At 39.4% G+C, this 27222-nt stretch overlaps 1 protein-coding gene across 2 annotated transcripts; it reads right to left on the bottom strand.

Moving 5' to 3' along the window:
- Positions 1–394: 394 nt before the first annotated feature.
- LOC123959002 (C-type lectin domain family 18 member A-like) lies at positions 395–27222 on the bottom strand. 2 transcript variants are annotated; one of them, XM_046032829.1, is made up of 12 exons: positions 27065–27222; positions 25902–25993; positions 22413–22646; positions 22199–22296; positions 21993–22114; positions 21438–21560; positions 21189–21281; positions 20555–20661; positions 20154–20283; positions 19884–19980; positions 18966–19057; positions 395–588 (listed from the first exon to the last, which is right to left on the bottom strand). In XM_046032829.1, the coding sequence occupies exons 1-12, from the start codon at positions 27189–27191 to the stop codon at positions 551–553; spliced, it is 1353 nt and encodes a 450-aa protein (XP_045888785.1). In that variant the 5' UTR covers positions 27192–27222; the 3' UTR covers positions 395–550. The 2 variants fall into 2 exon arrangements, with proteins under 2 accessions (XP_045888785.1, XP_045888786.1); XM_046032830.1 differs by having other exon boundaries at positions 21438–21545.

Here is a 27222-nt window from a genome sequence, read left to right as displayed (position 1 = left end):
ATGATGTCAAAGACGTCTATGTATTGTATTGCAGAGAAATCTACGGAAGGTAGCATGTATACCAGCTAGTCTCTTCCCATCCTGTCTCGAAATACCACTTTGTACCTCAAGATACCATTTAGTCTCCAGTCTGCCCTCAGTCCAATGACAGTGAGGTAATTTTCTTGCTGGATTTGGCTCTTGGTATCCCCCCCTCCCCCCGAGTTGCAGGAAGATGACGGCGAAAAAGTTGTACGTATTAGTCATTTAGGCTCCACAATATGTAAAAATAAGGTCCAGGTTTAAAAAAATATCCGAAGTACCCTCTAAGACCAAATAGGTTTGAGGTCACATGAGGGCTGATGAAGGAGATATAAGAGAAAAGGTTGACTGAATGAAAGAATGAAATAATATATTTTCTCGTAACATACAACTATTTAATGTTAAAACATTTGCATTAGACCAACAGTATATACAGTACATGTACAATGATTGACAAAGCATATAGCAACAACAGTGACCATTGTCCCAACCATGTACTGCACACATAGTTTCACCCCTTTGAGACGGGTCACCTGCCTTCTTCCCACCGGACAATGTGCTCTGCAGCTGTGAAATACACACAAACACACACGTTATAAAAACATGAACAATGAAAATATGTATGAAAGTTAGCATGTAGAGCACAAAACTGCTGTAAAAAAAAAAAAGAAAAACAAGTAAGTGTGCAGGAAAAATGTGGTTTGTGTCATAAATCCCCAGGATTCCTTTGATTAGTCAAACGTGAAGAAACTGTTAATATGTAAAACACGACATAAGAGACTAAATCTGTAGACTCCTTTTCATGCATATGGAAACACACAAACACGCGCGCACACACACACACACACACACACACACGCACACAGACAGTACTCTGGAGAAACATAGCTTAACAACTGCCTCAGGCTGTGTGATATCCACTTATCATTTTATTACCAATTAACACCACACAGCAATGAAGGCAGGAAATTACTCTAATGGGGTGGAGTCCTTTGTATGCTTTTAATCAGCTGAATTTATGCATTTCACTGTATGTATGAAAATCTACTTTCATTTTGAGAGGAAGGGTGCAAAAATGATTATTATTTAGATATGTTTAGATAGGGTTGTTAATGTTCTACACTACTTGCTTAACTACCGCTGATATAATCTGACCCTCAAGTCCCCTTTTGATCTATTGGTCCTAGTTAACACAAACTACAGAGTGTGACTTTAACCCTGGTGTGGTGTTCAGGTCTGTAGGACTCATTTTCAATGTTCATTCAAGAACAAGTGTATAATGAGGTTTTTTACCGTGAAACTCACACACTTTACTCTCTGTAGTGTGTGCAAGTACACACACACACACACACAATATAACTGTTATATTTCATGCACCGATAGCCTAAAAGCTATTCATGTGCAGTATAAATAACTTTTCCAAGGTATGTAGGTTGTCTTTGAAATGATGCACATCACATGTAATAATTGTTTTACTTGCAGGGGCAGGAGCTCCGAGGAAGCTGACAAAGGTAGGAAAAAGAAGGGGGAAAAAAGCCAAAGTACATCCTTGGTGTCCACATGCCAAAGAAAGGCAAAAATATGGTACCCATGAGTGCGCTGCATAGAGATATGAGAATCTGTGACCAAGAGCTCCAAAAAATCAGAAATCATAATGGATTACAATGCCACAAAAGGTGGGGTAGACATTTTAGACTACCTTGTGACTGGCTACAGCTGCAAAAGAAGAAATTCTAAGCTTGTGATATTCTTCAATATCTTAGATCTCACTGTCTCATCTAGACAGAGCTGAGCCCAGAGTGGAACCATCATTTAATGTAATTGATCTTATTAAATCTTAATTGGATACAATACATAAATATTTTTATTAATTTGATTAAATTACATCAAATTAATAAAATAATTGAATACATCAATTAAAATTAAATCAAATTAAAAAATTAAAAATAAATAAAATATTTCAAGCAAATAAACTTAAATTTATTAAATCAAACTGAATGAATCTAATTCAATTTATATATAATTCAATCAATTTAATAAATTAAATCAATTAAATTAAACTAAATTAACACATTTAGAATAAATAAATGAATTTAAATACATCAAAATTAAATAAACAAAATTATGTTTAAATTTGATCAATTAAATTCAATGAATATAAATTATATCAAAAAAATTATAAATATGTTTTGATAATAACTGTTTCTTCTATTAAATATATTCCTATTTTAGTACTTTTATGTAGCCTATATTTTGATGCTAATAATTTTCTACTTTAGTAAAAATGTTTAATGCATTTTACTTGTAAGAGTATTTTGACACTGTGGTATTGCTGCTTTGTAAAGTAAAAGATCGGAGTACTTCTTTCACCACTGTATGTATGTATGTGTTTGTGTATGGTAAGTAACATTTTGTATTATTAAACCTTTATTTAAACAGGAAAGTCTCATGAGATTGATCTCTTTGCTGGTGTCCTGGCCAAGATAGGCAGCAGTAAGTCGTTATATAAAAGTTGCAAGAATACAATACCACAATACAGATATAAAAAACAAGAACAACTTAACAATTGTGTTAATAAATCGACAGAGCTAGAATTATAGTGGAGTCAGCCTCAAATAAGCCTTGTAAATAAAATTATACCAGTGACTGAGTCTATGGGTTGCCAGGAAAGGCCATCCAATCCCAGCATATAAAGTGCAATGGTGTGTAAGAGCTTTGCAGTTTGAGATAAATCTCAATACTAATAGATCACAAACAGTGAGGCATTCATATATAATTTATCGCCATGAACTAGTATAGGCAGAAAAGTTGCTGAAATAAGTTTCCGTCTGGCTTTAAAAAAAAAAAAAACCTTATTCCTAAAATAAAATGTGAAAGCAGTTTGAAAATTGTGAAAAGCTTTTGCTAATGTGGAATCACAGCAATAAATAACAGTGTTGTGTGCATAAAAATGGCATTGGGCATTTTGTACATTTGTGGATTATTTTTATAAATAGTTAATAAAAGAGGGCCAAGTACAGAGCCCTGGGGGACACCATTTGGAACAGGCAATATATCAGATTCTAGCCCATTAAACTGTGTGCACTAAGTTCTATTTGACAGAGTTAGCAAAGTATAAAACAGCATGCTGAGAAAGACCTATGCCCTCAGCCTCTGTTTCAGTATAGTATGATCTACTGGATCAAAAGCCATAGATAGATCAATAAAAAGTGAAACACTGTTGTTTTTTTATCAAGTGCAGATATCATTTAAAACCTACATAGCTGCTGTAAGTGTACTATGCATTTTCCTATAGCCTGATTGATACATAAATAAAATAGAATTTGTATGTAAAAACAGCATTTGCTGTCCATTTACAAGGGTTCCAAGAATTTTAGCCAGGGGAGACAGCTTCAAGATTGGCCTTGTTTAAAAGTGAGGGATCTCCCCCCTTAAACAACGGTAGAACAAAAGCAGACTTCCATATTGCAGATATTTCATCACACTTCAGGGTAAGATTTAACAGATACGCAAGTGGTTTGGCTATTGCCAATTTTAAAAACCTGGGGTCAAGACATCTTGACCTGCTGGCTATCTCTCATTTCAGAGCCTTATATACTTTCTGCTCTATGAATGGTGAAAAACTGTAAGTCTGACCAGCTCTCACAGGTTCCTCAACACAGGGTTGATCAGAAGCCCAGGATGTGGAATCGAACAGCTGACCAGATGAAACATAGTGCCCATTAAAAAAAGTGAGCATTTCAGTTTTGTCATACACATTTCATTAATATGACTATTTGAGTGGGTGAGTGCAGAGGAGGTGAGAGCCCAAATGCAAGACACCAGAGCAGAGATTAAGTTCAGGGGTTTTAATCCACAAAAGCAGGATGGCTTACAGGTTGGAGGCAAAATCCAAACAGTTCAGGAAACTCCAAATCAGGCAGAACACTCATCACACGACACAACAGAGTGTATTCACACTACAATGACCAGACAGAGACTGAACAGAAACACCAGGCATATACACAGGGACTAACAAGCAACACAGGTGACAGGGATCAAGGTTAATGAGGCAGGCAGAGAGACAGGCAGGCAGAGTGATAACTGGGGTAACAGACATAACCTAGGTTAGTGGATGCTAAACACAGACATAAACTAAGACACAGGACCAAAATGCAGAACTAAACCTAAGAGATATGACAGACAGGTACAAGGTGAGCTAAACAGAACCTGCGAATGAACAATGAAATAAACAAGGCTAAACAGAGATCACAAGACAAGGAACAAACCTCCAACAGAAAACATGGACCAGCTGTTACACAGACCGGTGTAGGGAACAGAGACAGAACTAACCAGGAAACAGGACAACACTCAACTAGGAACAGAACGGAAATAAGGAAAATACCAAAACATCACTAAACACTAGCTGACAGATAATAACTAGATAGATAATAACCCAGAAAAGTAAACTCACAGCGAATTAAACTCAACAGAACAGATCTAAAATGTAGATGCAAAACCCAAATCTTAGAATCAAGAACACAGAGTGGATAAGGGAGACAAGATAACAGACAACAAAACGGCAGAGCTCACCATAAACACAGACTGGACACAGGACAACAGACAAGACCACCAAAACAACAGATAATCAACTGACCAAAACTCACAGAGTGCAAAACTTAAACATGGCCTAAAGGTAGAATGTGACACTATTGCCAGAAACAGACTTTCCAAAACTTACTAGGGTCATTCAGGTTTTCAGTGGTTACTGAAAAAAAAAATTCCGACATGACCTTCCTGAGCAGCGAAGTACACTTGTTTAGCAGTTGCCTAAATTTAAGCTAATCAGCAGCAGAATCTAAATTCTTTGCCTTGGCCCATACTAGATTGCATTCATGAATAGTAGAAGGCAGCTCAGTTGAAAACAATTCGTAAAATTTCTGCACTAGTTCTTTCATTCTAGGTTGCAGCCAGTAGCAACAAGAAAAAGTGATATGATGTCTGTGGACCCAAGAAGGATATGGTCGGTCTTTCTCTCTCTGTGCTATAGGTTGGCCTAGTCTCTCAGAGCTAGATCAAATGAATGATTCCTAATTAATGTTATCGGATAGGCTTACTTTTATATAAGTAATATACCTACTGGCTGAAACAATTTGATAGCCTATTTCCCATCTTTGCTGAGCAAGAGATTTGCAGGAACGGAATTACAGGTATGTCCCATATAGACGCCTGTCCCAAATAGAGGCAGGGTGCGTTCAGGAAGTAAATAAAATCCTGGACTATTAACCGAAGTTTTGAGGTATTAATCATATATGCTGTTTATTGCTTGAAAATGAGATTTAGTCAAAATCTGTTATGTTTTTTTTTACATAAATTGTTATGGCTTTAAAACCCCATTAATGCTGTGGGTCCAAAAGACCCACAAACATTGGCTGATTGACAAAAATACAAACACCACAAAAGGGTTAAGAGGTCTCCAAAAAGCAGTTTGTAAAAATGTTGTCCTAACAACATTGACAGCATTCATAGCAGATCACTCTTTCAGCTATGAGTGATCAATACCAGATTACACACCAAGCACTTGCAAAGACACAATTAAGTGAACAAAACAAACAAATCTGCCATCGCATTCCTTATGATCAATGTTAAGTGGTATGTGTGTGTCTAAACATTGCAAGCTTTTGTGGACGTATATTGATCGTTCAAAGGCTGTTGATGCCGAGCACTGAGTGCCATTGATTTAGACTGAGTACCATGTTTAAATGTTTAGGCTGGATCACGCAATGATTTCAAAATTGTGTTCATCATTAAAGCGGGGTGGTGATGGCGCAGTGGATAAGACACATGCCTTTGGTGTGAGACCTGGGTTCAATCCCCCACTGTGACACATCCACCAATGTGTCCCTGAGCAAGACACTTAACCCTCTAAATAGCAATTGTAAGTCGCTTTGGATAAAAGCGTCAGATAAATGTAAATGTAAAGCGATATGTTGGGATTACTGAAGTGGGGCTTATCGATAGACATTTTATTACCTGCAGTAAATGGTGGTTGGCGTGTTCACCGTTTTAAAAAGCAGAGTGTTGTACTGGCCCAGAAGCTAAGCAACGTACTGCTATGGACAGGGTCAGCCGCTAAATGTATTACCACCTAAAAAAAAAAATCTGTATCAGTTCAAGTGTACGCTATGTGAAATACATGCACAGCCAAGTTGCGCTTATGCATAGGAATACTGAAGTTCTACAGTTGAGAAAATGTAGTTCCACAGGAAGTGCCTGTCTGATAGCAAGGTAAAGTGCTTAAAATATTAATCACAAAGCATACACTTGAACTGATATAGATTTTTTCAGTAGGCCTACTTATGGGTGGCTACAATACATTTTGTTGCTGACCCTGTCCACAGCAATATGTTGCTTAACTTTTGGGCTGGTACAACACTCTCTTTCCCCAAATTGGGTAAGCTGATGCCATTTACTGCAGGTAAAACACTGACTATGGATAAGTTCCTCATACAGCCACATTTCATAAATCCCAGACTATCCCTCTAATGGACACACTGGTTTAACATTTTACACTTCACCCTGAGTAGTAAATAAAGGCCAGCAAAGCATGCATTATGCGTGTGCACGTTCACATGCACGCGCATAGTGCGCGTAACAGTCGTGCACGTGAATACATTTTTGATTAATAAAAAATAATTAATTAATTAATCAAAAAATAATTAATCAAAAAATTGATTGAAAATTATATTAAAAAATAATTAATTTAAATTAATTAATAAAAAAAAAAAGAAAAAAGATTGGGGTCATAGCAAGGTTGAACAACAAAGACATGGGGGTGTGTATTAGGGCATGTCCGGCCTCATCCTCTATTAGTGGGGGTGGGGGTCGATCACCAAAATATATGTATATGGGATGTCAGGTGTTAGCCTCTAAAAGCGGCTGTTTGGGATTGGCTTTAGCAATGGTTGTATATATATAGCGGGGGCTAGTTTTTTTGACTTACATCTGACCGCAAGAGCATGGAACAGTGTGACTGAATGATTTTTGGGACTAATCCGTATCGGAAAGAGCTATTTTCGTGCAGAACAACAGCGCCATCTTTGCAGCATCACAATCATGGACGTCGCAGGTAATCAATTAGGAGTAAAGACTCCAAAACGACGTATAATTATAGATCCTGTTGCAATGAGTATGGCTCCCAGAAAGAACCCCCAGCAACATTGGCTGATTTTCTGAACCGAAAGGCATGGGCGCCACAGTTTGATTGGGCGGTGGAAGATTTTAGAATATCGGGATTCTTGTATGAGCACGGAACAGTTCATCTTTATACAAGAGAGCTTGATGAAATTTTTCTTCGTGAAAGCACACCGCACATTAGTTTTTCAGCCAAAGACTGGAATTACTTCAGAAACAAAGTCTGTAAAGATATGAGTGCTTCAAAAGGAGTCTATACCACACAATGGTGCGGGTCTGTGCCAGGAGAGCTCTATCGTGTAGAAACAGACCTTGAAGCCTACGACCCAGAATCCTATATCTTTTTAAGATCGTGTAAGGACGATTCTATCATTCAAAAGGCAAGGATGGGAACTCTAGAGCAACAAAAAGGCTACCCCATCACGTCTAAAGAGTGGGAGACGTGGTTCAGCACCGGCTTTGTGGTCCAGTGGGGAGAATTGGATAGAACCCTTGAAATCTTCTCACACATTGATAAATTATTCAGATGGTATAAACCTTATGTTAGCTATGTAGGGATCAAAAGAAAACTTTTTGGTCCTGAGGAGAAGCAAGATGAACAACAAACAACACCGCAGACAACCTCAAAGACCTCCACGACGGGGCTGACGGTGACATCGAGCAGCCCTAAATATTTTCCAGTACTATGGTACGATGATAACTCATGGGTGGATGACTATGGCAAAGATCTGGGGAAAAGAAATTTAACATTTCTTGTTCCTGAAGAAAAAGCAGAAGAGGACAAGAGCAGGGCCAAGCCCAAGGGTGCATGTTTGGACACTCTGGACTGTTGCGACAAAGACACATCTCCTAACACTACTGCTACCGGTATTATACAGGTAACCGTAGCTTATTATTTATACAATATACTGCAACAAAAAGCTATACAAACATGTGTGTATTGTGCATATACAGACGAATGGTGCAGAAAACAACCTCACACATGCATTGACACGCTGCCCTTCTTTTATATTAAAGGACATAAGAGAGAAATTACGCAGAAGCTTTTTAACAAACATTTCACTGATGCTCAAAAGTATGTACTTCGCGGTCTTGGGTTGGTGCCAACGTGTGAATGCAGTATTCGAGAAATTGCAGCAGCTGCTCTACAGATATGGCTGAGGAACCCTTTTCTCATTGCTTCGCTTAAACGGGTAGTTAGAGTGGAGGACAGTGTGAGCACAGTAGTCAAGGAATCTCTGGACATCTGGAAGGGAACAACACTAAAAACAATGGGGAATGTGTCTAGTCTACTAAACCATGTCAAAAAGAGATACATCGTGTATAAGATGAGAACACTGTTGTGTGAAGCTGTTAACAATGCAATATGTGACACAGATAGGACACTATGTTGTTCTAGATTTGACAAACAGACAGAATGTGTTAGACGAATGACCTCTGGATGGCGTACCATGGTGCGAATGACAGCGGATAAATATGCAGATGTGAAATCTACTCTACTCGATATAGCAAATGTTTTTCCTGTGAACGATAATGATTTTCATACGGGTCATGTGTTTTGTTTTTGTACTTTTAGCATTGATTTGTGTGTATTTGATGTTGCTGATGTGATGTATTGCTTAACTGAATCTTTGGTTTGTAAAAACATAGGTGCTTGTACTGATTTTCTGAAATGTGTATACTTATAATCATTGCTGACGGATATGTTGCGTATGTCGCTGGAAATAAAATACTTGAACACAGACGTTGAAGCGTCAGTCTTTGTAACAAAGATCATGGAGGAGGTGATGAGGAATATATACTATGCGACTGAAAATGCAGGGGGTTACGGAGGCAAGCAAAAACTTAAAAAGGCCATATTTGACACTACAGGGGTTCGGTACGCAGATTCAGACGTAGAAAAATGGCTCATGAAGCAAGATGCCTGTACTCTACACAAGACGGCTCCAGTGCATTTTAAGAGAAACAAGGTTTTAGTGAATTCAATAGATTGGCAATTCCAGATAGATCTAGTCGACATGTCCGCTAATTCTACTGAAAATGATGGGGTACGCTATTTATTAACGTGTATAGATTTGTTTTCAAAATACGCATGGGTGCGTTGTTTAAAAAATAAGAGTGGTAAATGCGTTACAGCGTCCTTTAAAGATATCTTAACGCATGGCAACGTTAAATATCCCATAGACAAAGTGTGTCTTAAAAATTTTAGCGTCCCAACGGGCACTTGTGTTTGTAATCAAGAAAATGTATTCTTGGGGCAAATACCTAAATTTATTGTAGTAGGATTTGTAGATCATGAGGCATTTACAGGTAGTTATGCGCGTAATCCATTTACATTTAACCATTATGATATAGAGTTTTTATGTTTATACGCTGACGGCCAGCAATATCCTTCAAAACCCTTTCAACCCAACTTTACCAGAGGGAATGCCATCAGGGAGTACCATCAATTGTACTCAGCAACTGGAAAGTATCTACAACGCTATGGCCATAACCCGCGATGAGTTTTGTAATGGATATAGTCTCTTCTCTTTTAACCTGAGCCCTGATGAAGGATGCGGAGACCATATGTCGCTCATTAAAAACGGTAGCGTTAGATTAGAGGCTCGTTTTAGAAATCCGCTTCAACGCACAATAAATATGGTTGTTTACGGCACATATGATTCTATAGTTGAGATATCATCAGGAAGACAGGTTCTCATTGACTTTTTCTAACTTTAACAAACAATAGTATGAATACAATAGAACTGTCAAAAGTACTTGATAAGGTAGTGAAGCAAGGCGTCTTTCTTGGAATATTTGCTAGTTACCAGCTTCCTAAATCAGTTATTAAAAAGAGACCTGCCCTGTTGGTGGTAAACACAGACCCCTCCCACCTGGGAGGACAACACTGGGTCACTATCTATATTGACAAGCAGGGTGTGGGATCATTCTTTGACAGTTTTGGGAACTCTCCGGTATACTCACATTTTCCTGAATCCTTTTCTGTCTTTCTCAACAGTAATTGTAAGTCCACGAAACATTCTGTTAGACAAGTGCAAGATGTGGGTTCTGTAGTGTGCGGTCAGCATTGTGTGTTTTTTCTTTACCATATGGATAGAGGATTATCTTATGGCAATGTAATGACTAAATATAGTAATAAACTGTCATGCAATGATTTTAGGGTGTGCAAATTTGTGAAAATAATACGACCCTCGGTTGTATGTGGTCAAGATAATTATGCAGAATGTAACCAGTGTGTCCAAGTATCAGATTCTTTTAAGTGTGTATAATAATATTAGAAGTTGTGTGCCATTCATCATCAAAATGATTTATAGATTGAAACATGTACGACAGTGTTTTTTGTTATTATAAATAAAAACACTTTGAAATTATAGTTATGTCTCTATGTATTTATTTAAAACTGATAACGATATACAATTAAAAAGTTATCCAATTACTCATTCGCATTTTAGGAGATACAAATGGACTTGTTTCATTGTTTGCTAATTGATGTCCTCTGGTAACAAGAGGTGTAGATGGCGGTCCAGTAATAAGAGGAGAAGATTCTCCAAAAGCCTTTCTCTTAATCTCGTCAATTTTTCTTTTGACCTGTTGATTTGGTACAACTGATAAAGGTAAATTCAATATAGCCAACGATTTCAGATATTCATCCCAACCTGTAGGTCTCTGGCTGTCAGACATGTTGTGAGAAGCAGTCACTCCTCTTATCAAATCATACACATGAGACCCTTTAATAACATTACCGTTAAACACAAACTCCCCACATTCAGTCCATGCAGATATGTTTTTTGAGGAGGACATTTTATCAGACTGTTTAAGCAACGTCTTCTTTTTCTTTGAAGCGCAAACCTTTTTATTGGCAAGCAGTCTAATCCCCGCCTTCTTCTTTTTAAATTTTTGATACTGTGTCTTATTTAAAGGAATTTTACCTTTTAAAACATTGTAAGCTATTTCGCATGACGCTACCAAAAGGTCTGGTGATGCAGATTTAATAATATTCACTCTCTGAGATGGAGATGCTCCGTGCATAGTTTGCAGTAAAGACAGGTTTCTTTTAATGCAATCAGACATGTTTATTTACTTTCTCTTAGGCACATACACAACAGGCAGGTCTGAAAGCAAGTCGGTTCTGAGTCTGAAATCATCAGGTGTCTTAGCTTTAAAATCAATCATCAAGCATTTTCAATCTGTTTTGAAATGAGCTTATCGGCATTTTCAATCAACATTTTCACAAAATATGTTTTACCACTGTTTGAAGGACCTGACACAATTAGACTAAAAGGATGTTGTAGTCTAAAATCAAAACCATCAGTCTCCCTAACAGCCATGGTATGGTAAAGTTCTCAGATCAGGAAAAACTCTGCGTATCGTGTACACGACATGAAGTCTTGCAGCTAATGTTTTATTTTTTAGTTCGAAAGCCTTTTTATTTCTCAGATACTTAAATTGTCTCCTATTGTTAGAATAGTAGATAGGGTGATATCTATCTCAGCTTAAATCCCACAATGTCCGACGCTCTGTGTTGCAGTATAAAACCGGAAAATGGTATGGATGTGATGCGGTGTTTGTCATGGAAAATGACACTACACAAACTATTTCTTTTAACTCATCGCCATCGTTGTGAGTGGACTGTTTTGCTCAACCTAAATACATGCTTAAATACAGGTGGAATGCATTTGGTTTACTCTCTTTTCAACCGGGTCATCCCGTCTTGCGTATGTGTGTCCCCCTTCGGTCAGTGACGTCACTACGCAGGAGGAGTGCCCCGTTCTTGCAGATCGGTTATAAAGGAAGGAGAGCCACGGAGCCTCTTTTCCTATGGTGCAAAAGCGCATGCATTTGAAATATTTGTTACTGATAGTTTTAAAACAAGAACGATAAATAAACACTCGCGCACGCATTTGCAAACATCATGTGAGAGACATCTGTTTTGTGTTCTCATGCATAAATCCGTCCCTCTCACAAACTATAGGCTACCGTTTGCTCCTCGTAAGATAAATATCTGATATTACGTTGATCAGACGGATGTTAGGTTTTCTACATTCAAGATTCGCTCTTTCAGCGCAAGCCAACAGGCGCCTGCTTTCAACAGGTTGACAGCCTTGTGTTTTGGTGTTCTCATGCATAATCAGTTTAAAACAAGAACGCTAAATAATTACACAATTATTATTTTGTAAACATCTTGTGAGAGCCATCTGTTTTTGTGTTATATGACAGTTTAACCACTGAGTTAAATCTCGTTGTGTAGCTCCACTGTCAGAGTTTGCCTCCTTTTCTTCCCACAGTCAGTACATATTAATATTAATTCCACTAACCATTTATAGACAGTTGTAAGCGTTTGAAGGGATCGGATATGGTGCTTCCTCGCATAGACCACATTTCAAGTTGATTGTGATTTAAAAAGGGAACAAGCTTACAAGGGTGCATTTGCAGGTTTCTGGGGACGTTTTTATAATTGAGACCCCTGTTCTGCATCACCCACAGGTCTTTACAGTCCCCTGCTGCCATACAGGTGGAGTTTAAAACAAGAACGAAAAATAACACTAGTCTATTTCATTGTTGTTTACAACAAGTCACGGGCTACTTCTTTTAACTCATCACCATCGTTGTTAAGTGAGTGGATTGTTTGTGTAACCTAAATACACGTTTAAACACAGATGTAATGCATTTGGTTTACTCTCTTTTCAAACGGGGGAATCCCGTCTTGCGTGGGCTATGTGTGTCCATTTGTAAACATCTTGTGAGCCATATCTGTTTTGCGTTCTCACGCATAAATCCATCCCATCACTTACTATACCGTTTGCTCCTCGTAACATTTAGTCTATGTGATGCGCTGTTGTTATCAGGTACTACTGTATCCCACAATGATAAAGATAAAGCATCTACGCTCTACTTTCAGTTTTATCCTACAATACCTGTTTAGTCTGACATCAGGGTCTATGCTGAGTTAGACAGCGGCTAATATACAACCGCGTTCGCACCTTCATGTCAATCCGCTATCGTTGTTAAGTGGGTGGATTGTTTGTGTAACCTAAATACACGTTTAAACACAGATATAGAGCATTGGATTACTCTCTTTTCAAACGGGCGAATCCAAATTAGTACCGGGATCATCCCGTCTTGTGTGTGTGTGTGTGTGTGTGTGTGTGTGTGTGAGTGTCCCCCTTCGATCAGTGACGTCACTACTCGGGAGGAATGTGAACGAAAAATAACCACTCATGCATTTGAAACATTTGTTTTTTACGTATCACATCTGAAGTATCTTGTTTACTAGCTAATAATCAAGATGTTGCCAGCAAAACACAAGAGTGAGTAAGTTTCTCATGGCTTCCAGCGGAATTTGAGGACCTTAGCCTATCAGCTTTAAAGGCCGTCCCTCAGACATCCCTTGATGCTTTGCTTTTGATAGAAATTACTGAAAAACCTTCTATTTGTATGAAATACAAAATATACTTTGTAATTTACGTTTTCTTAAATGTTTCTGCTTAGAATATAATATTTTTTAATCAGTATCTGTCAATCCTATGGCAGTTCACTATTGAAACCGTGATTGAAAGGACGGTTGAGTTTTATGAGGCTGGTAACTGGACAAAAATACTATCAAATTCCTGCTTACAACTCTTATGGTTGATTCTCAGCTGTTCTGTTAAAGCAGAATTGTTACAGTATTAATGAATACTAATGAATAATAATGAAAATAACCAATAATGTTTAAGGTGTTTTGTAGAACTAGACATGTGATCTCACAGCTGTGGCCCCAAATGCAGGCGATGTGAAAAGATAAACCCCAGAAAACAACATATGTCCACCCCAGAAAACACTTCAACTCACACAAATAACAACTCATCTCCAAGAAAGCAAGACTCTCTGTACTATCTGCTTTAAAGTCTATCAGGCTTAAGGACTATAATACGCTATACTTGAATTAATTTATTTGTATATAGATAATATCATGAATTTCATAGGCTCCTTAATGTTTTTGAAGCACATAAGGATTATAATACACTGATACACTATAGTTTAATTTATATAGTTGTATATATGTAACTGTAACAAGAATTTCATAGGGCTGCTAAGGGACTGTTTTGCGCCCCCCATCCGCCCCTCCGTTTTGAAGGGAGCGCGCAAAGCTGGCCTTTATTTACTACTACCCTGCTGGATTATCAGTGACAGAGCTGCGATAATACTATTTTTTACATAAAACAAAGAGTCTGTGGGGTGGCAATGGTGCAGTGGCTAAGACACATGTCTTTGGTGTGAGAGACCCACTGTGACACATCCATCAATGCGTCCCTGAGCAAGACTCTTAGTTGCTCCAGAGGCGTGCAACCTCTGACATACACTCACTGGCTACTTTATGAGGTAGATCTTGCTAGTACCAGGTTGGACCACCTTTTGCCTTTAGAACTGACTTAATTCTTTGGGGCATATTTCAACAAAGTGTTGGAAACATTCCTCAGAGACTTTGGTCCATATTGACATGAGAGCATCATGCAGTTGCTGCAGATTTGTAGGCTGCAAATCCATGATGCGAGTCTCCCATTCCACAACATCCCAAAGGTGCTCCGATGGATTGAGATCTGGTGACTGTGGAGGCCAGTGGAGTACAGTGAACTCACTGGCATGTTCAAGAAACCATTTTGAGATGATCTGAGCTTTGTGACATGGTGCGTTATCCTGCTGGAAGTAGCCATCAGAAGATGGGTACACTGTGATCATAAAGGGATGGACATGGTCAGCAACAATACTCAGGTAGGCTATCATGTTTAAACGATGGTCAGTTGGTACTAAGAGGCCTACAATAGGGAAATCCGCTGTAGTACCCGGGCACGACGGACCCCCAAAAGCTTCTGTTTACGTGAGAGCTTTGGCTGATCTGAGGTCTGAATGAGTGTGACGATGGTACGTTTGGGAGGATCAGCAGCGCATGACATGTATCAGATGCTCGAGAATGACGTCGGAGGCTGAAAGGGTAGCTCTGATATTGAAGGAGTGACCAGGGTAATGGATGGGAGAAAAGCATGACGAGAGAGTGCTTGGCGGGAGTGGCGGTGGCACTGGGAATCGAGAGGTCATTGGAACCGACTCGGAGACGATCTGGCGTGTTGTACTCTGGGATCCCAGATTTGCAATGGTTCACAAGGGTCTTGCAAGGGTTCAGGGTCATTGGAGATGGGTGTAAGCAGGCCCGCAGGCTCTGTTAGTTGAAGAGACTGCTCATTCGAGACAATTAACAATAAGCTCGAAATGGCTTTAGCTCTAAATGACTTAGCTCGAATGCTTAGTTTGAAACACTTATTAGCTTGAAAGACTGTTCGCTCGAATGATTTTGGATTGAATGAAATGACTGTTGGCTCGGTGATAGCTCGAAAAGCTGTTAGTTTGATGTTCACTCGAAATGACTATGCTCGACGTGAGCTCGAAGCAACTGAGCGTTCAAAGAGACTTTAGCATGAAGCGACTTTAGCGCGAAACGGCTTAATGCGACGTGAGTGACTTTGGTAAAAGACAACTGATGTGAGCTTGAAGTGACTGAGAGGTCGAAGTGACTGGGAGCTCAAGCGGCTGATAGCTTGAAGCAACTTTAATGCAAAAGCTGTAATGCGAAACTACTTTAACACGAAACGACTGACTTGAAGTAGGATCGAAGCAGCTGAGCTCGTAGTGACTTTATCTAAAGGTAACTTGGTTTAAAATGACTGTTCGCTGTAAACGACTGTTAGCTCGATGTTCTCTTGAAACGACTGTTAGCTCAAAATGACTGTGAGCCGGATGTTAGCTCGAAGTGGCCGTACACCAGATGTTGGGTCGAAACAACTGTTAGCCCTAATGTTAGCTAGAAACGACTGTGAGCCAGATGTTAGCTGAAACGACTGTTGGCTCAAAACTATTTTGGTTTAACGGTTGGGTTGAAGGAGTGTTAGCTTTCGCTTGAGGCAACTGTTAGCTCGACGTTTTCTCGAAACGACTTACCTTGAAGACGACTACTGTTTGCTTGAAATGATTATACCGATTTAGGTAAAGACAACTCGGAACGCCTTACCTAGGAAATGCTTTAGGCTCAAAATGACTGAGCTCGAAATGGCTGTTAACTGAATGTCAGTTAGAGCTGACTGTGAGCTCGAATGACTGTTTGCCGGATGATGGCACGAAATGATTGTGAGCCGAATGTTAGTTCGAAACAACAGAGCTTGGAGCAACTGTGAGCTCGAGACGACTGTTAGCCTGATATAGCTTGAGATGACTGTTAGCCACATGTTAGTTAGAGACGACTGTGAGCTCGAGACGTCAGAGCTGGACGATAGCGCGAAGCAACTGAGAGCCGGACGATAGTGCGAAACGACTGAGAGCCGGGCAAAAGCGCGAAACAACTGAGAGTTGGATGATAGCGTGAAACGACTGAGAGCTCGAATGATCGTGAACCAGATGTTAGCTCGAACAGCTGAGAGCCGGATGTTTACCTCGAACGACTGTGAGCTCGATTTTAGCTCGAAACAACCGAGATCGGAACGACTGAGAGCTCGATGTTAGCTCAAAACGACTGAGATCGGAACAACTAAGAGCTCGATGTTAGGCATCTCGGTGCCCGAAGTCCCTACTGATGCCCTCTGCTGAGGTTAGTGGTAGGGTGTGGCGGGGGGGCTGGCATCTCAGTGCCAAACCCCTACTGCAGGCAGCTGCTGGGGTTGCTTGGTGTAATTGCTGTCTGTTACTGTGGTTGGTTGAGGGTGGGCGGCTGGGGGCACTAGCATCTCGGTGCCCCGGCTGGAGATGGTTGCTGAAATCACTGCTGTGGTTCCTAGAGGTGTATGACTGGAGGTGATGGCATCTTGGTGCCGGGAGCCCCTATTGGGACTGGCTGTTGTATAATGTAAGCTGCTGGTGCTGTTGCTGTAAACACTGATGCGAGGTGAAGGCTCCGGAATTCAGTTGTTGGAATCCAGCTTCCTGTGGTACAGATGTTTACTATCTTGAGCTGGAGGAAATATGTAACTGTCCCTTTAACAGTGGCACTGACATCACAGCGTGCGTAATGTGCACCTGGTGTGGTCTTCTGCTGTTGTAGGCCATCTGCTTCAAGATTCGATGTGTGTTGTGGGTTCAGAGATGGTATTCTACATACCTTGGTTATAATGAGTGGTTATTTGAGTTACTGTTGCCTTTCTGTTATCTTGAACCAGTCTGCCTATTCTCCTCTGAAATCCAACAAGGCGTTTTTGTCCAAACAACTGCCGCTCACTGGATATTTTCTCTTTTTTTGGACCATTCTCTGTAAACCCTAAAGATGGTTGTGCGTGAAAATCCCAGTAAATCAGCAGTTTCTGCAATACTCAGACCAGCCCGTCTAGCACCAACAACCATCCCCTTTCTTCCCCATTCTGATGCCGGTTTGAACTTCAGCAAGTTGTCTTGACCATATCTACATGCCTAAATGCATTGAGTTGCTGCCATGTGATTAGCTGATTAGCTATTTGTGTTAACAAGCAATTTAACAGGTGTACCTAATAAAGTGGCCGGTAAGTGTATATAGCAATTGTAAGTCGCTTTGGATAAATGCATCAGCTTAATGATTAAATGTAAATGTAATTTAAGCTCGCTGATTTGAGCCACTTTTAGTTCACTGTATTAGTTTTCTGGCCTTCACATTTACTTTATGGCATATCATTGCTCTCATAATCGTAAAAAAACCATTAAACCAGTAAACACCCACATATCAGATCCCTGGTATTCTCTATAGCCTATTGGTATCTCTAATAAAAACGGGAAGGTGTGGATAAGACACATGCCTTTGGTGTGAGAGACCTGGGTTCAATTCCCCACTGTGACTCATCCACCAATATGTCCCTGAGCAAGACACTTAACCTCAGGCAACCTCTGACATACTTAGCAATAGTAAGTTGATTTGGACAAAAGCGTCAGCTAAATGTAAAAATGCTCAAACAGTATTATTTAAAAATAAGGATTTGGTGGACCAAACCAGAACTAAATTTTGAGGGAACATTAGATTGCATTCATTTGTCGGATTGTCATGCTGGGGGTTAAATAAAAAAATTGTTAGCAGTTGTAGGTATATTATCTTGAGAATTTAATGGTATATCAAGACTGTATTTTTGGTAGTCAAAATGGTCTAACATAAATGTAAAAAAGTTGCAGGAGTCACATTTAATAGGGAAAAGGCTGACACTTGATGCAGTGACATTACTATAACACAAGGATGGATGTGAATCTGGTCGCATAAAAGTCAGTCACCTTCCAGAACACTTGTGCACTGGTGGCAGGCACCCTTTCCCTGTACCATCTGGGAGACACTTTCACAGAATGGCCAGTCACCACCACCAGCACCACCAAACACACTCAGGCAAAGAAAATGGAGGTCGGCTACTTTTTTGTCAAAAGATGCCAAACCCACATAACCTGAATTTCTAATGATTCTATCAACACAGTTTTACAGAGACACCATGAAGTCCCGAGCCTGGTGTTTTTTTGCATTGAAACAGCTGGAGCTGGACAGACAGTAGCATGCCATGGCCAAGTTTGGGGGAAATATGGACAAACCAGTGTCCCTTGCATGTCATCTGTGGACATGCTGCTGCAGTTGAAGAAGTTCAGCCAATCTTGTCGCCAAATGTGTATAGTTTTCAGTGGCAAGAGAAAAAGCAATAATATCGGTCAGCTAGATTGATGCCCGAAGTATGTCAACAATGGCAAGTCTTAACCATCTGAAATCCTATATCCTTATGTCCACCCTTTCCCAGAAGGAGCCTTACCATGCAAGCAAATGTATCGGTTTTGTGTTTTACAGCGCTGGTCGTTCCAGTTAAAGCCACTTGATGCCTGCAGCTCCACGCAGTTTCCAAAACTAGACAGAGAAAGAGAAGGAGTAAGTGACTCTGTAATCTCAGGCTTTATCAGCTACAGATTGGAAAGGTTTACTGTAAAGTTGAAGGGTCTTTTTCAGACCAGTTTTGTTTTGAATTTCAAATGAAGCTGTATGAAGCAGAGGACGCTGCAATTCTTACTACAGTAAGTCACAAAGCAAACAAGAACATATTTCAGTTCAAATAGAATTCAATCTCAGATTTAGAAATCATAGTATTTCTGTATTATAAATGACTCCATGATTCAAAGTAATAATTACTGAATGTATAAGTAATTTATAGTTTATTATAGAACTAATTATTGCTTCAAGATGTAATAGATGTTTTTATTTAGATAGACAGACAAACAGATCAGAGAAATGGAGAAAGGGAGACACAGAAAGAGAGAGACATCTAGTGGTCAGGGTGAAGGTTGCAAGTCAGCCAACTTCACTTCGCCTGGGCTTCTCCTGGTTAGTCCATAGATAAAATGTCATTTATTTGAGATAACCTTGGTGAATAATGTCATTTAAAATTCTATTTAAAAGCTGGATTTTATTTCAGAGATGAAAACAAATGAAAGACCGAACTATAGTAATCTCTTGGTATAATCTTTCAGTCATACATATTGTAGATCCACAGGCATACACATCTGCAGATTTTTTTAAAAGCCTGAAGCGCCCACCAAAAAAGTAATTTTCTACCTTTCAAGTGATCTGTTATTCACGTGTCTGTCTGTTTGTTTAGCTCTATTGTACTCAGGTGTCTCTGTTTATTATATTATATACTCTGCAGTCGTTAATGTCTGTAAGTAAATGTGTCTCTTACCCTTGGTTGTCAGGTTGCCCAAAGGCAAAGCTGCTGAATCGGGGCATCTCTCCTGTGTCCCAGCGAAATGAATCTTTCAGAGGCTTATATGTCAAACCTGTGGAGCAAAAAACATTGCAGTATTATCCATGAAGCTGATCTCCACAACCCCCACCTGGCAGTACATCTGGTCCAAATGACAGCACAGTCTGCCAGCTAATCTGGTGCTGTCCGGTGTTGGAAAACATTATGACATTTTAACATTTATTAGGATGACCAAAATAAATGTACCAATCCAGAAGTTTCTTGTCTCAAAGTCAACGTTGGTGACCTCGTTATTTGTCTCCAGTTGACTGAGATAAAATGCCAGGATGTCCTGAACCTTCTGATTGTGGATGTGAGCTAGAGTGCCGCCTCGTTCCTGGTGATTTAAACAAAAGAAAAGGCTACACTGAAAGCAGAATTAAAGCCTCTATATGTTGATTTGTATGATGTGCTATAGCTGTAGAGTAGTGATTCTCAAACTGGTGGAGGGGGGGGGGGGGCATGGATGTTGAGCAGACCTAAAGTTGCATGAATGTGTCTGACGCAAGCAAGGCTATTTAGGGGGGCGTGACAGAAAAAGTCGGAGAACCACTGCTGTAGAACTCATCTCACTCTCTCAGTAGGCAACACACACACCTGTCTCTCACCTTACATTGACTCTTGGCTCCATAGTAGGTATCAGCTTCCGAAGACACCATGAAGCAGTTACCATCTATCATCACATCACAGCGGTGGAAGGGAAACTGCACTTTCTCTGTTGAAACATAAGCCGCCAAAATACATTGAAAAGAACAATAATGATGCTGACCATCCATCATGGCTCATCTTCAAAGAACAAACTTAGAAATAGTGTAAAATTTTAACGCTATAGGTTGTAAATGTGAAAACGTACGTGTAAAATTTGCAGAAACCTAAATCAGCTTGAAGTGATTGTGTTGCCTATTTAGCCAGAAAACATGAATGCACAGAAATACATAGAGACAATTCACACTGAGTAATTGAACTGTGCCACTTCTACTTGATATATACGGTACATTACATAACCACTAATGGTCTTGATTTAACATGTAAACATGGTTGGTGCTTTCACCATGTTTTCACCGCCTTTTCATCATGTTACCAGACTCTGCATCCCTCAAGATAAATAGTGTAGCAGCAACTAGATGAATTTTCTCAGTATGTGCATGCTTTTGAATTTTAAGCCAATCTGTGTCTCTGAGTGCAAATTGCTGAGGTGTATGAAAACACAAAGAGACATATACTAAAGAACACTGCACTTACCAGCACACTCAGCACCACCATAGCCAACATCACACAAGCAAGAGCATTCTTCTTCTTTGAAACGACCGTGTACACACTGCACCCTGCACCGCACTGAAAAACAGACACTTACAATACTGTGAAATATGTCTCTCTACTTTGAATATACTAATAAATATAAAATACTAAGATATAGAGAACAGACCAATTTTATGATACCAATATGTATACTATCTTGATACTACTACACTTGATGTTAACAACTGGTACCCTGACAGAGGCGTCCGGTGAAGCCAGGGTCACACTTGCACTTGCAGGATGAGATGTTAAGATGGCCGTGCTGGCCACAGCTCATACGACACGGATTCCTTGGAATCTCTGAGAGAAAAAACACTAATAAACGTGCACGTTGCCAAAATGAACATCTGGAAATTGCACATTTGATCATTTATACCCAAATCAGCTGTCAACATCATTGCAGAAGAACTGTAATTTCTAGTCGAATGATATAAGCAGGATAGTGTGGAACACTCAAAACACTTGATGATGAATAACAAACCTGCATAGAAATCAGCTGGTAGAAACAGTGAACAAAAGATTTCATAAGCAGAACTAAATCATGTGTATGTCTTTGTTATTTGGACTTAATTTGCAATGCTAGTTATCACTAAATATGACATTGATGGTAGATAATAGTAGTTTTTATTTTATTTTAATCTGTCTAAAATACTATGCATGCGTGTCTGTTTCAAGGTTTTGTGTTTAATCTATATTTATCTATCTATCTATATATCTATTTTTATTTGATTTTTTTTACTGTCTTACCACATAATCCACCTACATGGTCCCACAGTCTAAAGCAGCCAGACATGGAAGAGGTGCAGAGAGAGCAGTACACCCCTTTCTTGTAGGGCATCACAAGCCAACCATTCACCTCCCAGTTACCCCTGCAGCAACACAAATATATAATGCAGAACACATATACTAAGAGGCACACAATGAGACAAAATGTAAATGAGTGTAAATGTTACCCAGGGTAATATGCACAGACAAATCTCTCCCAGAGGTCTCCCTCTCTCAGACACAGCTGGCTGGCACAGCCAACGTGACTGGAAGTGGCCCACACCAACTACACAACAACAGACAGTTGAGACACATCAGCACATTTAAAAGAAAAACACAGTTACTATGAGGTGTAAAAGTACAACTCCACATAAATGTAGGTACAGTTCTGCTTGTTAATACCTGCGTATAGTGTTGACATGTGGCATTCTCTCTACATTGCCCACTTAAGTAGAGAAAATCTTTCCATTCCTCAAACCAAGAGTGAATGACGTCAGAAAATGAGGTGACACCATAAGCAGAAAGATGTGTGTTCCAGCCAATGTGAATGAAAGATGAGGAGTGCTCAGGGTAGGGGTCTCTCTCACACGATGCTGCCCTCTCTTTTGCAAGTAAGGCCAACGTCTCATTCCACTCCTATAAAGACAATAACATTTAATAGTATCATTACACATTTTTACATTACATTACATTACACAGTGACTGCAGTCAGAAGAAGCTTCACAGGACTGTATCTGTCTTTTGATTGAATTGTTTTATATGATTTTAAAGCAGATCTATATAAAAAACAATAAAGCTTTTCAACTCTTCCCCCACAGTTGACAAAATATATAACAAACCCTCAGATTATATTTACTATGTACTGTTCTGTCAGATTTGACTATTAATATTTGAAGTTGGCAGGCGGCCCTGCAATGCACTGGTGACCTGTCCAGGGTGTACCCCGCCTTTCGCCCGTTGTCAGCTGGGATTGGCTCCAGCCCCCCGCAACCCTGTATGCAGGATAAGCGGTTGACGATGGATGGATGGAGTTGGCAGGCGACCTTGTCACAGGTCATCAGTCAGCTGCTGCATGTCTGTCAGAAGCTCACAAAACCTTTCGAGACATCTTACAGACAACCCAGAGATACATATGAAGGAATTCTAAAGTCTTTTAATTTAACATGAATAATGAACAATTTATTATTTAGTAAACTGAATAATTAATTTTCAATTATATCAATAATTACCAACAGGAAATATTCATCATCAACTTATTTAATCATCAAAATATATTAAAGGGGTCTGATGGACTTGGAGCTCCACCTTAAACCTCAAATAAAGGTCATATTGTACTTTGTGGGTACTGATGAAAACTGGATGAAAGAGAAACTCTTTGGCATGAAGGTCATTCCTAGTAGTACATGAGTGATTTTTTTGTACCCACTTAATCCTTTTCAAGGGTCAGAGCCAGTCACAGAGGGAGACGCCCTGCCTGTTGCATGGCAGGGACAGACCGACACTCATTGTGTGCCACACTGGTATAAATACCTTCACTAAGCAGAACGTTTTCCAAGATTTTAAATGAACAACTGGTTTTCACGTAAACATTCCACTGTCACTCTGCGATATTTGCTGTAGTACAATCATCACTTCAGGTTCTTTCACTATTAGGAAAGGCAATGACATGTGGGGAGTTACAGATTCAAGCTCCGCATGAGATGTTATAGAAAAAATATAATGCATGAATGAAATGAAACAAATGAGTGAAGTTGAGTGAACTGAAGCGGAATGATTATCGTTTTTGAATTACCACATCTTTAATTTATTATACCTCTTCGGAGGACTGGTCAGTTTTAAACTATCTTGGGCAGCACATACTAATACGACACTCTTTATTGGGGCTTTTTAAGTTGTGAAAAATTACTTTATCAGAGGTTTTTGTTGGGTGCATTACTTTGTAAAACATTACTTTCATGTGATTACTTTTTTGCCTAATTAGAAAGTAGACTCTCATTCCGGTTAAAGAAGCAACACTTGAATGTCTGTAGCTGTTGTCTTAGCTTAAGTGACTTTCCTGTAGTCCAGAAAAATTCAGGGAATCCTGTTTGTATTTCACATTTTACAGTCTGTGCACTATTAAAGGTGGAACCTCCAAATAATCTATTGTCTAATGTCCAACAACTTTTCTCTATGGTTAGACAGAGTATGGAAGATAGACATCAAAGGTGTGACACTGATGTGTGGTGTAGAAAAGCTGAGCTCCCTTGAGTTCATTGTTCACTCTGCTCTCTGATGTCGGCAAGCCGAAGTCACCGGCTCACACTTTGATGCCACCAGAGGGGTACAAGGTCACTGGGCAATATTTCATTTAAGAGATTTCATTTTAAAGGATGTCATGTTCTATCAGCTGAGGGATTTTGATGTCTCACGAAGAAACATCTATGTTTTGCCTTCTTTGTGGCACCACCAACAACTGCTGCTGAATTAATAATTAATAATTTTGCTGTGAAGGTCTGCATGTCTGTTTTTTTTCACCCTAGCTGTGTTAAAATGTATGAGTTTAATGAGATGCAATCTTACAAACAGAGGTCAAGGTTTACATGTCAAAAGTATACACTGAACTTTAATTTATGTCTTTGAGAGCGACAGTATGACCTCATAATACTTCTTAGCTTCAAGAGCGCAAAGAAATCCCACAGACAGGGCATTGGGTAAGAAAGGGAGGAGCATCATTCATTTCTAAAATATTGGTATTTTTTCTCACCCTGAAAGCAAAGCCTAAAGGACTATATTATAATCACTTCAACACAATCTCACCACAATGCTTACTGGTTCGTTCTTGTGTGAGAAAAAAAAAATCCTTATTCAGATATTCACAAACACAGCTGAAGCTTTGAGCCTTTTAACGTTATCAGTAAAGCTCTTTAATATGCCTCTTCAGCTCGGCAAATCTTCCTCTGAGGGTTTTCTCAGGCAAATTACCTGTAAGACCAGAGTTGTGAATGCAGAATGATTATCCACATCCTCTTTTTCTCATTACAGCCTTATCAGTTGAGAACAGTTCTCGGAGGCTGAAGAGCAGTCGAAGAAAGGGGCTCAGTCTGTGCGGGTGGCTTTGAGGATGTAATCTATGACAAAGTGACAGTTTGCCCTGGCACAAATCTCATATTAGGCCCAGAGGATATCTAGTACATTGTGAGTCTCATAATCCATCGTTACCTCTTGGTCATAATCACATGCAGGCAAGACAGTTGTGCAGATAAGCGCTGTAGATATAATAGGATAAAATAGGATTTAGCTGGAGTGTTTTGCAGAGAGTGGGATAAGAAAAACCTGATTTAAAAATTAATATTAAGAATTGCAGCACATTCAGCAACACCACCATGACCATCTTACTGTTTTATCAGTATGTGACTGTATAGGCATTTTGTGTACAGTATTTTAACTCTATGTCTTGATTATTAGTATTAAGAAATGTTGCTTAGTTTTATTCTTATTCTGGTAAAAAAAAAAAAAAAAAGATTCATTGATGTCATTTCAAGACTACACACAACTTATTGATTTTGAACTGTCCTCAGTATCACTCAGCTCACTGCAGCTGAACGAATTGTGCACTCACACCACTATTTCACACTGTTGAGACTATCAGCACTTCAGAGGAAGACAGCTCAATGAAAAAAAATATATTATATCCATGCTTTTGTTTAGTGATATTTTTAACTGTAAAAGTCCAGAGGGACCAAAGCAAATGATCTCAAGTGTCCTTCCTGGTTAAGCAATTTGAGTGTGACTATGCTGCTACTGTTCCTGCCGTAGTTGAATGTTAAACTGCCTTAAACTCACATTTAGATGAGAGCGTTCATACCATTCAAGCACACACAGAAGAAACAGACAATAGATGCCACAAACCATTTTTTGCATGTTAGCTGCCATGGGTTTGACCCGGCTGCGCAGCCTATTGTGCTGGGCAACAATCTGTGAGTGCTCCTTCACCCCGAGCCCTGGAAGAAAACAGAAAACACTCAATTAGGCTACTATACCTCTACTGCCGTTGCTATAGCAACGGAATGCAAATGTGTTTGGCGGGATGTTTGAGTGTGTGTGTGTGTGTGTGTGTGTGTGTGTGTGTGTGTGTGTGTGTAAGGTTAGAGCATGGATGGGTTCATACAGTCTGTCACTGTTTCACTCACAATTCAACAACTGAAGGGTCACATGAAACCCAAAACAATATTTTTGTCATGTACCAAGGGAGCAAGCATCCCTAAAACACACATGCTATTACAAACTCAAGATAATTTAGGCTTATATCACTATATTCCCCATTAATAATACCCTGGTGAGTAAAAACGGAACCCCATATATTAGCACTAATAAGCACTATAAACATACAGGTATAAATAGATAATGAATGACAATATACCAATGTAGTTATATAAAACATGTCTCAAGATTAATACACAACTAAAATGTCCTTACATTTCCTTATAACTACATTATAAAGTGTTGTAAACCATTTATTATTAGTGTATATCCTGTATATTTTTAGGTTAAACAATAATGTAATAATGACTTTGATCAGTTGAGCATCAAATTCACTTATTTTACTCCATAATGTCACTTAACTACATCTGAGTACATTTCACCAAAAAGTTAAAGAGTATGGACTCAGCAAATGGATTTAATTATTTCTTCACGTGTTTTGGGAAAGTACCATAAAAATGGTAATTTCTCAAGAGGATGCCAAACGTCTGTAGCACAGCAGGCAGTGAGGCAGAAAAGTTGGGCTGTTGGTGCATTGCCAGATGGACTTAGCTAAGAAAGCCCACTTGAGTCTACAGCCTAAAGCAATGCCACCTGATCGCAAACACAAGACAGACTAAAACCCTCCAGTTATAAAACTGTAATCTATTAAATTGACTTTCTATGGGCTAACTTAATTTAGATTTTTAAAAAATGTTTAAATTCTGTTTTGCGGTCAAAATGTGCGCAGGTTGATGAAGCCCACTAGCCTTCAAGGTCTAGTTTAGAAAGGTTTCCCTCGAGGACACTAAACTCGTGCTCAGTGTGTTTACCGGTCGTGGTGGTGGACTTCTGGTGGTCCGGTCTGTCTGTGATAATCCGGTTCGCGTGGATAAACGGAAACAGCATAGACAAAACAACAAACAGATCTAAACACCGGCAGGCTGTTACAAACAACATCGTGAACTCCTGAAGTGTCTCCAACAACAGC

The sequence above is a fragment of the Micropterus dolomieu genome, linkage group LG20, assembly GCF_021292245.1.
Source record: "Micropterus dolomieu isolate WLL.071019.BEF.003 ecotype Adirondacks linkage group LG20, ASM2129224v1, whole genome shotgun sequence".
In the NCBI taxonomy this organism is placed as follows: domain Eukaryota; kingdom Metazoa; phylum Chordata; class Actinopteri; order Centrarchiformes; family Centrarchidae; genus Micropterus; species Micropterus dolomieu.
The sequence above is the reverse complement of the archived record's forward strand: the minus strand, read 5'-3'. Positions and strand labels throughout refer to the sequence as shown.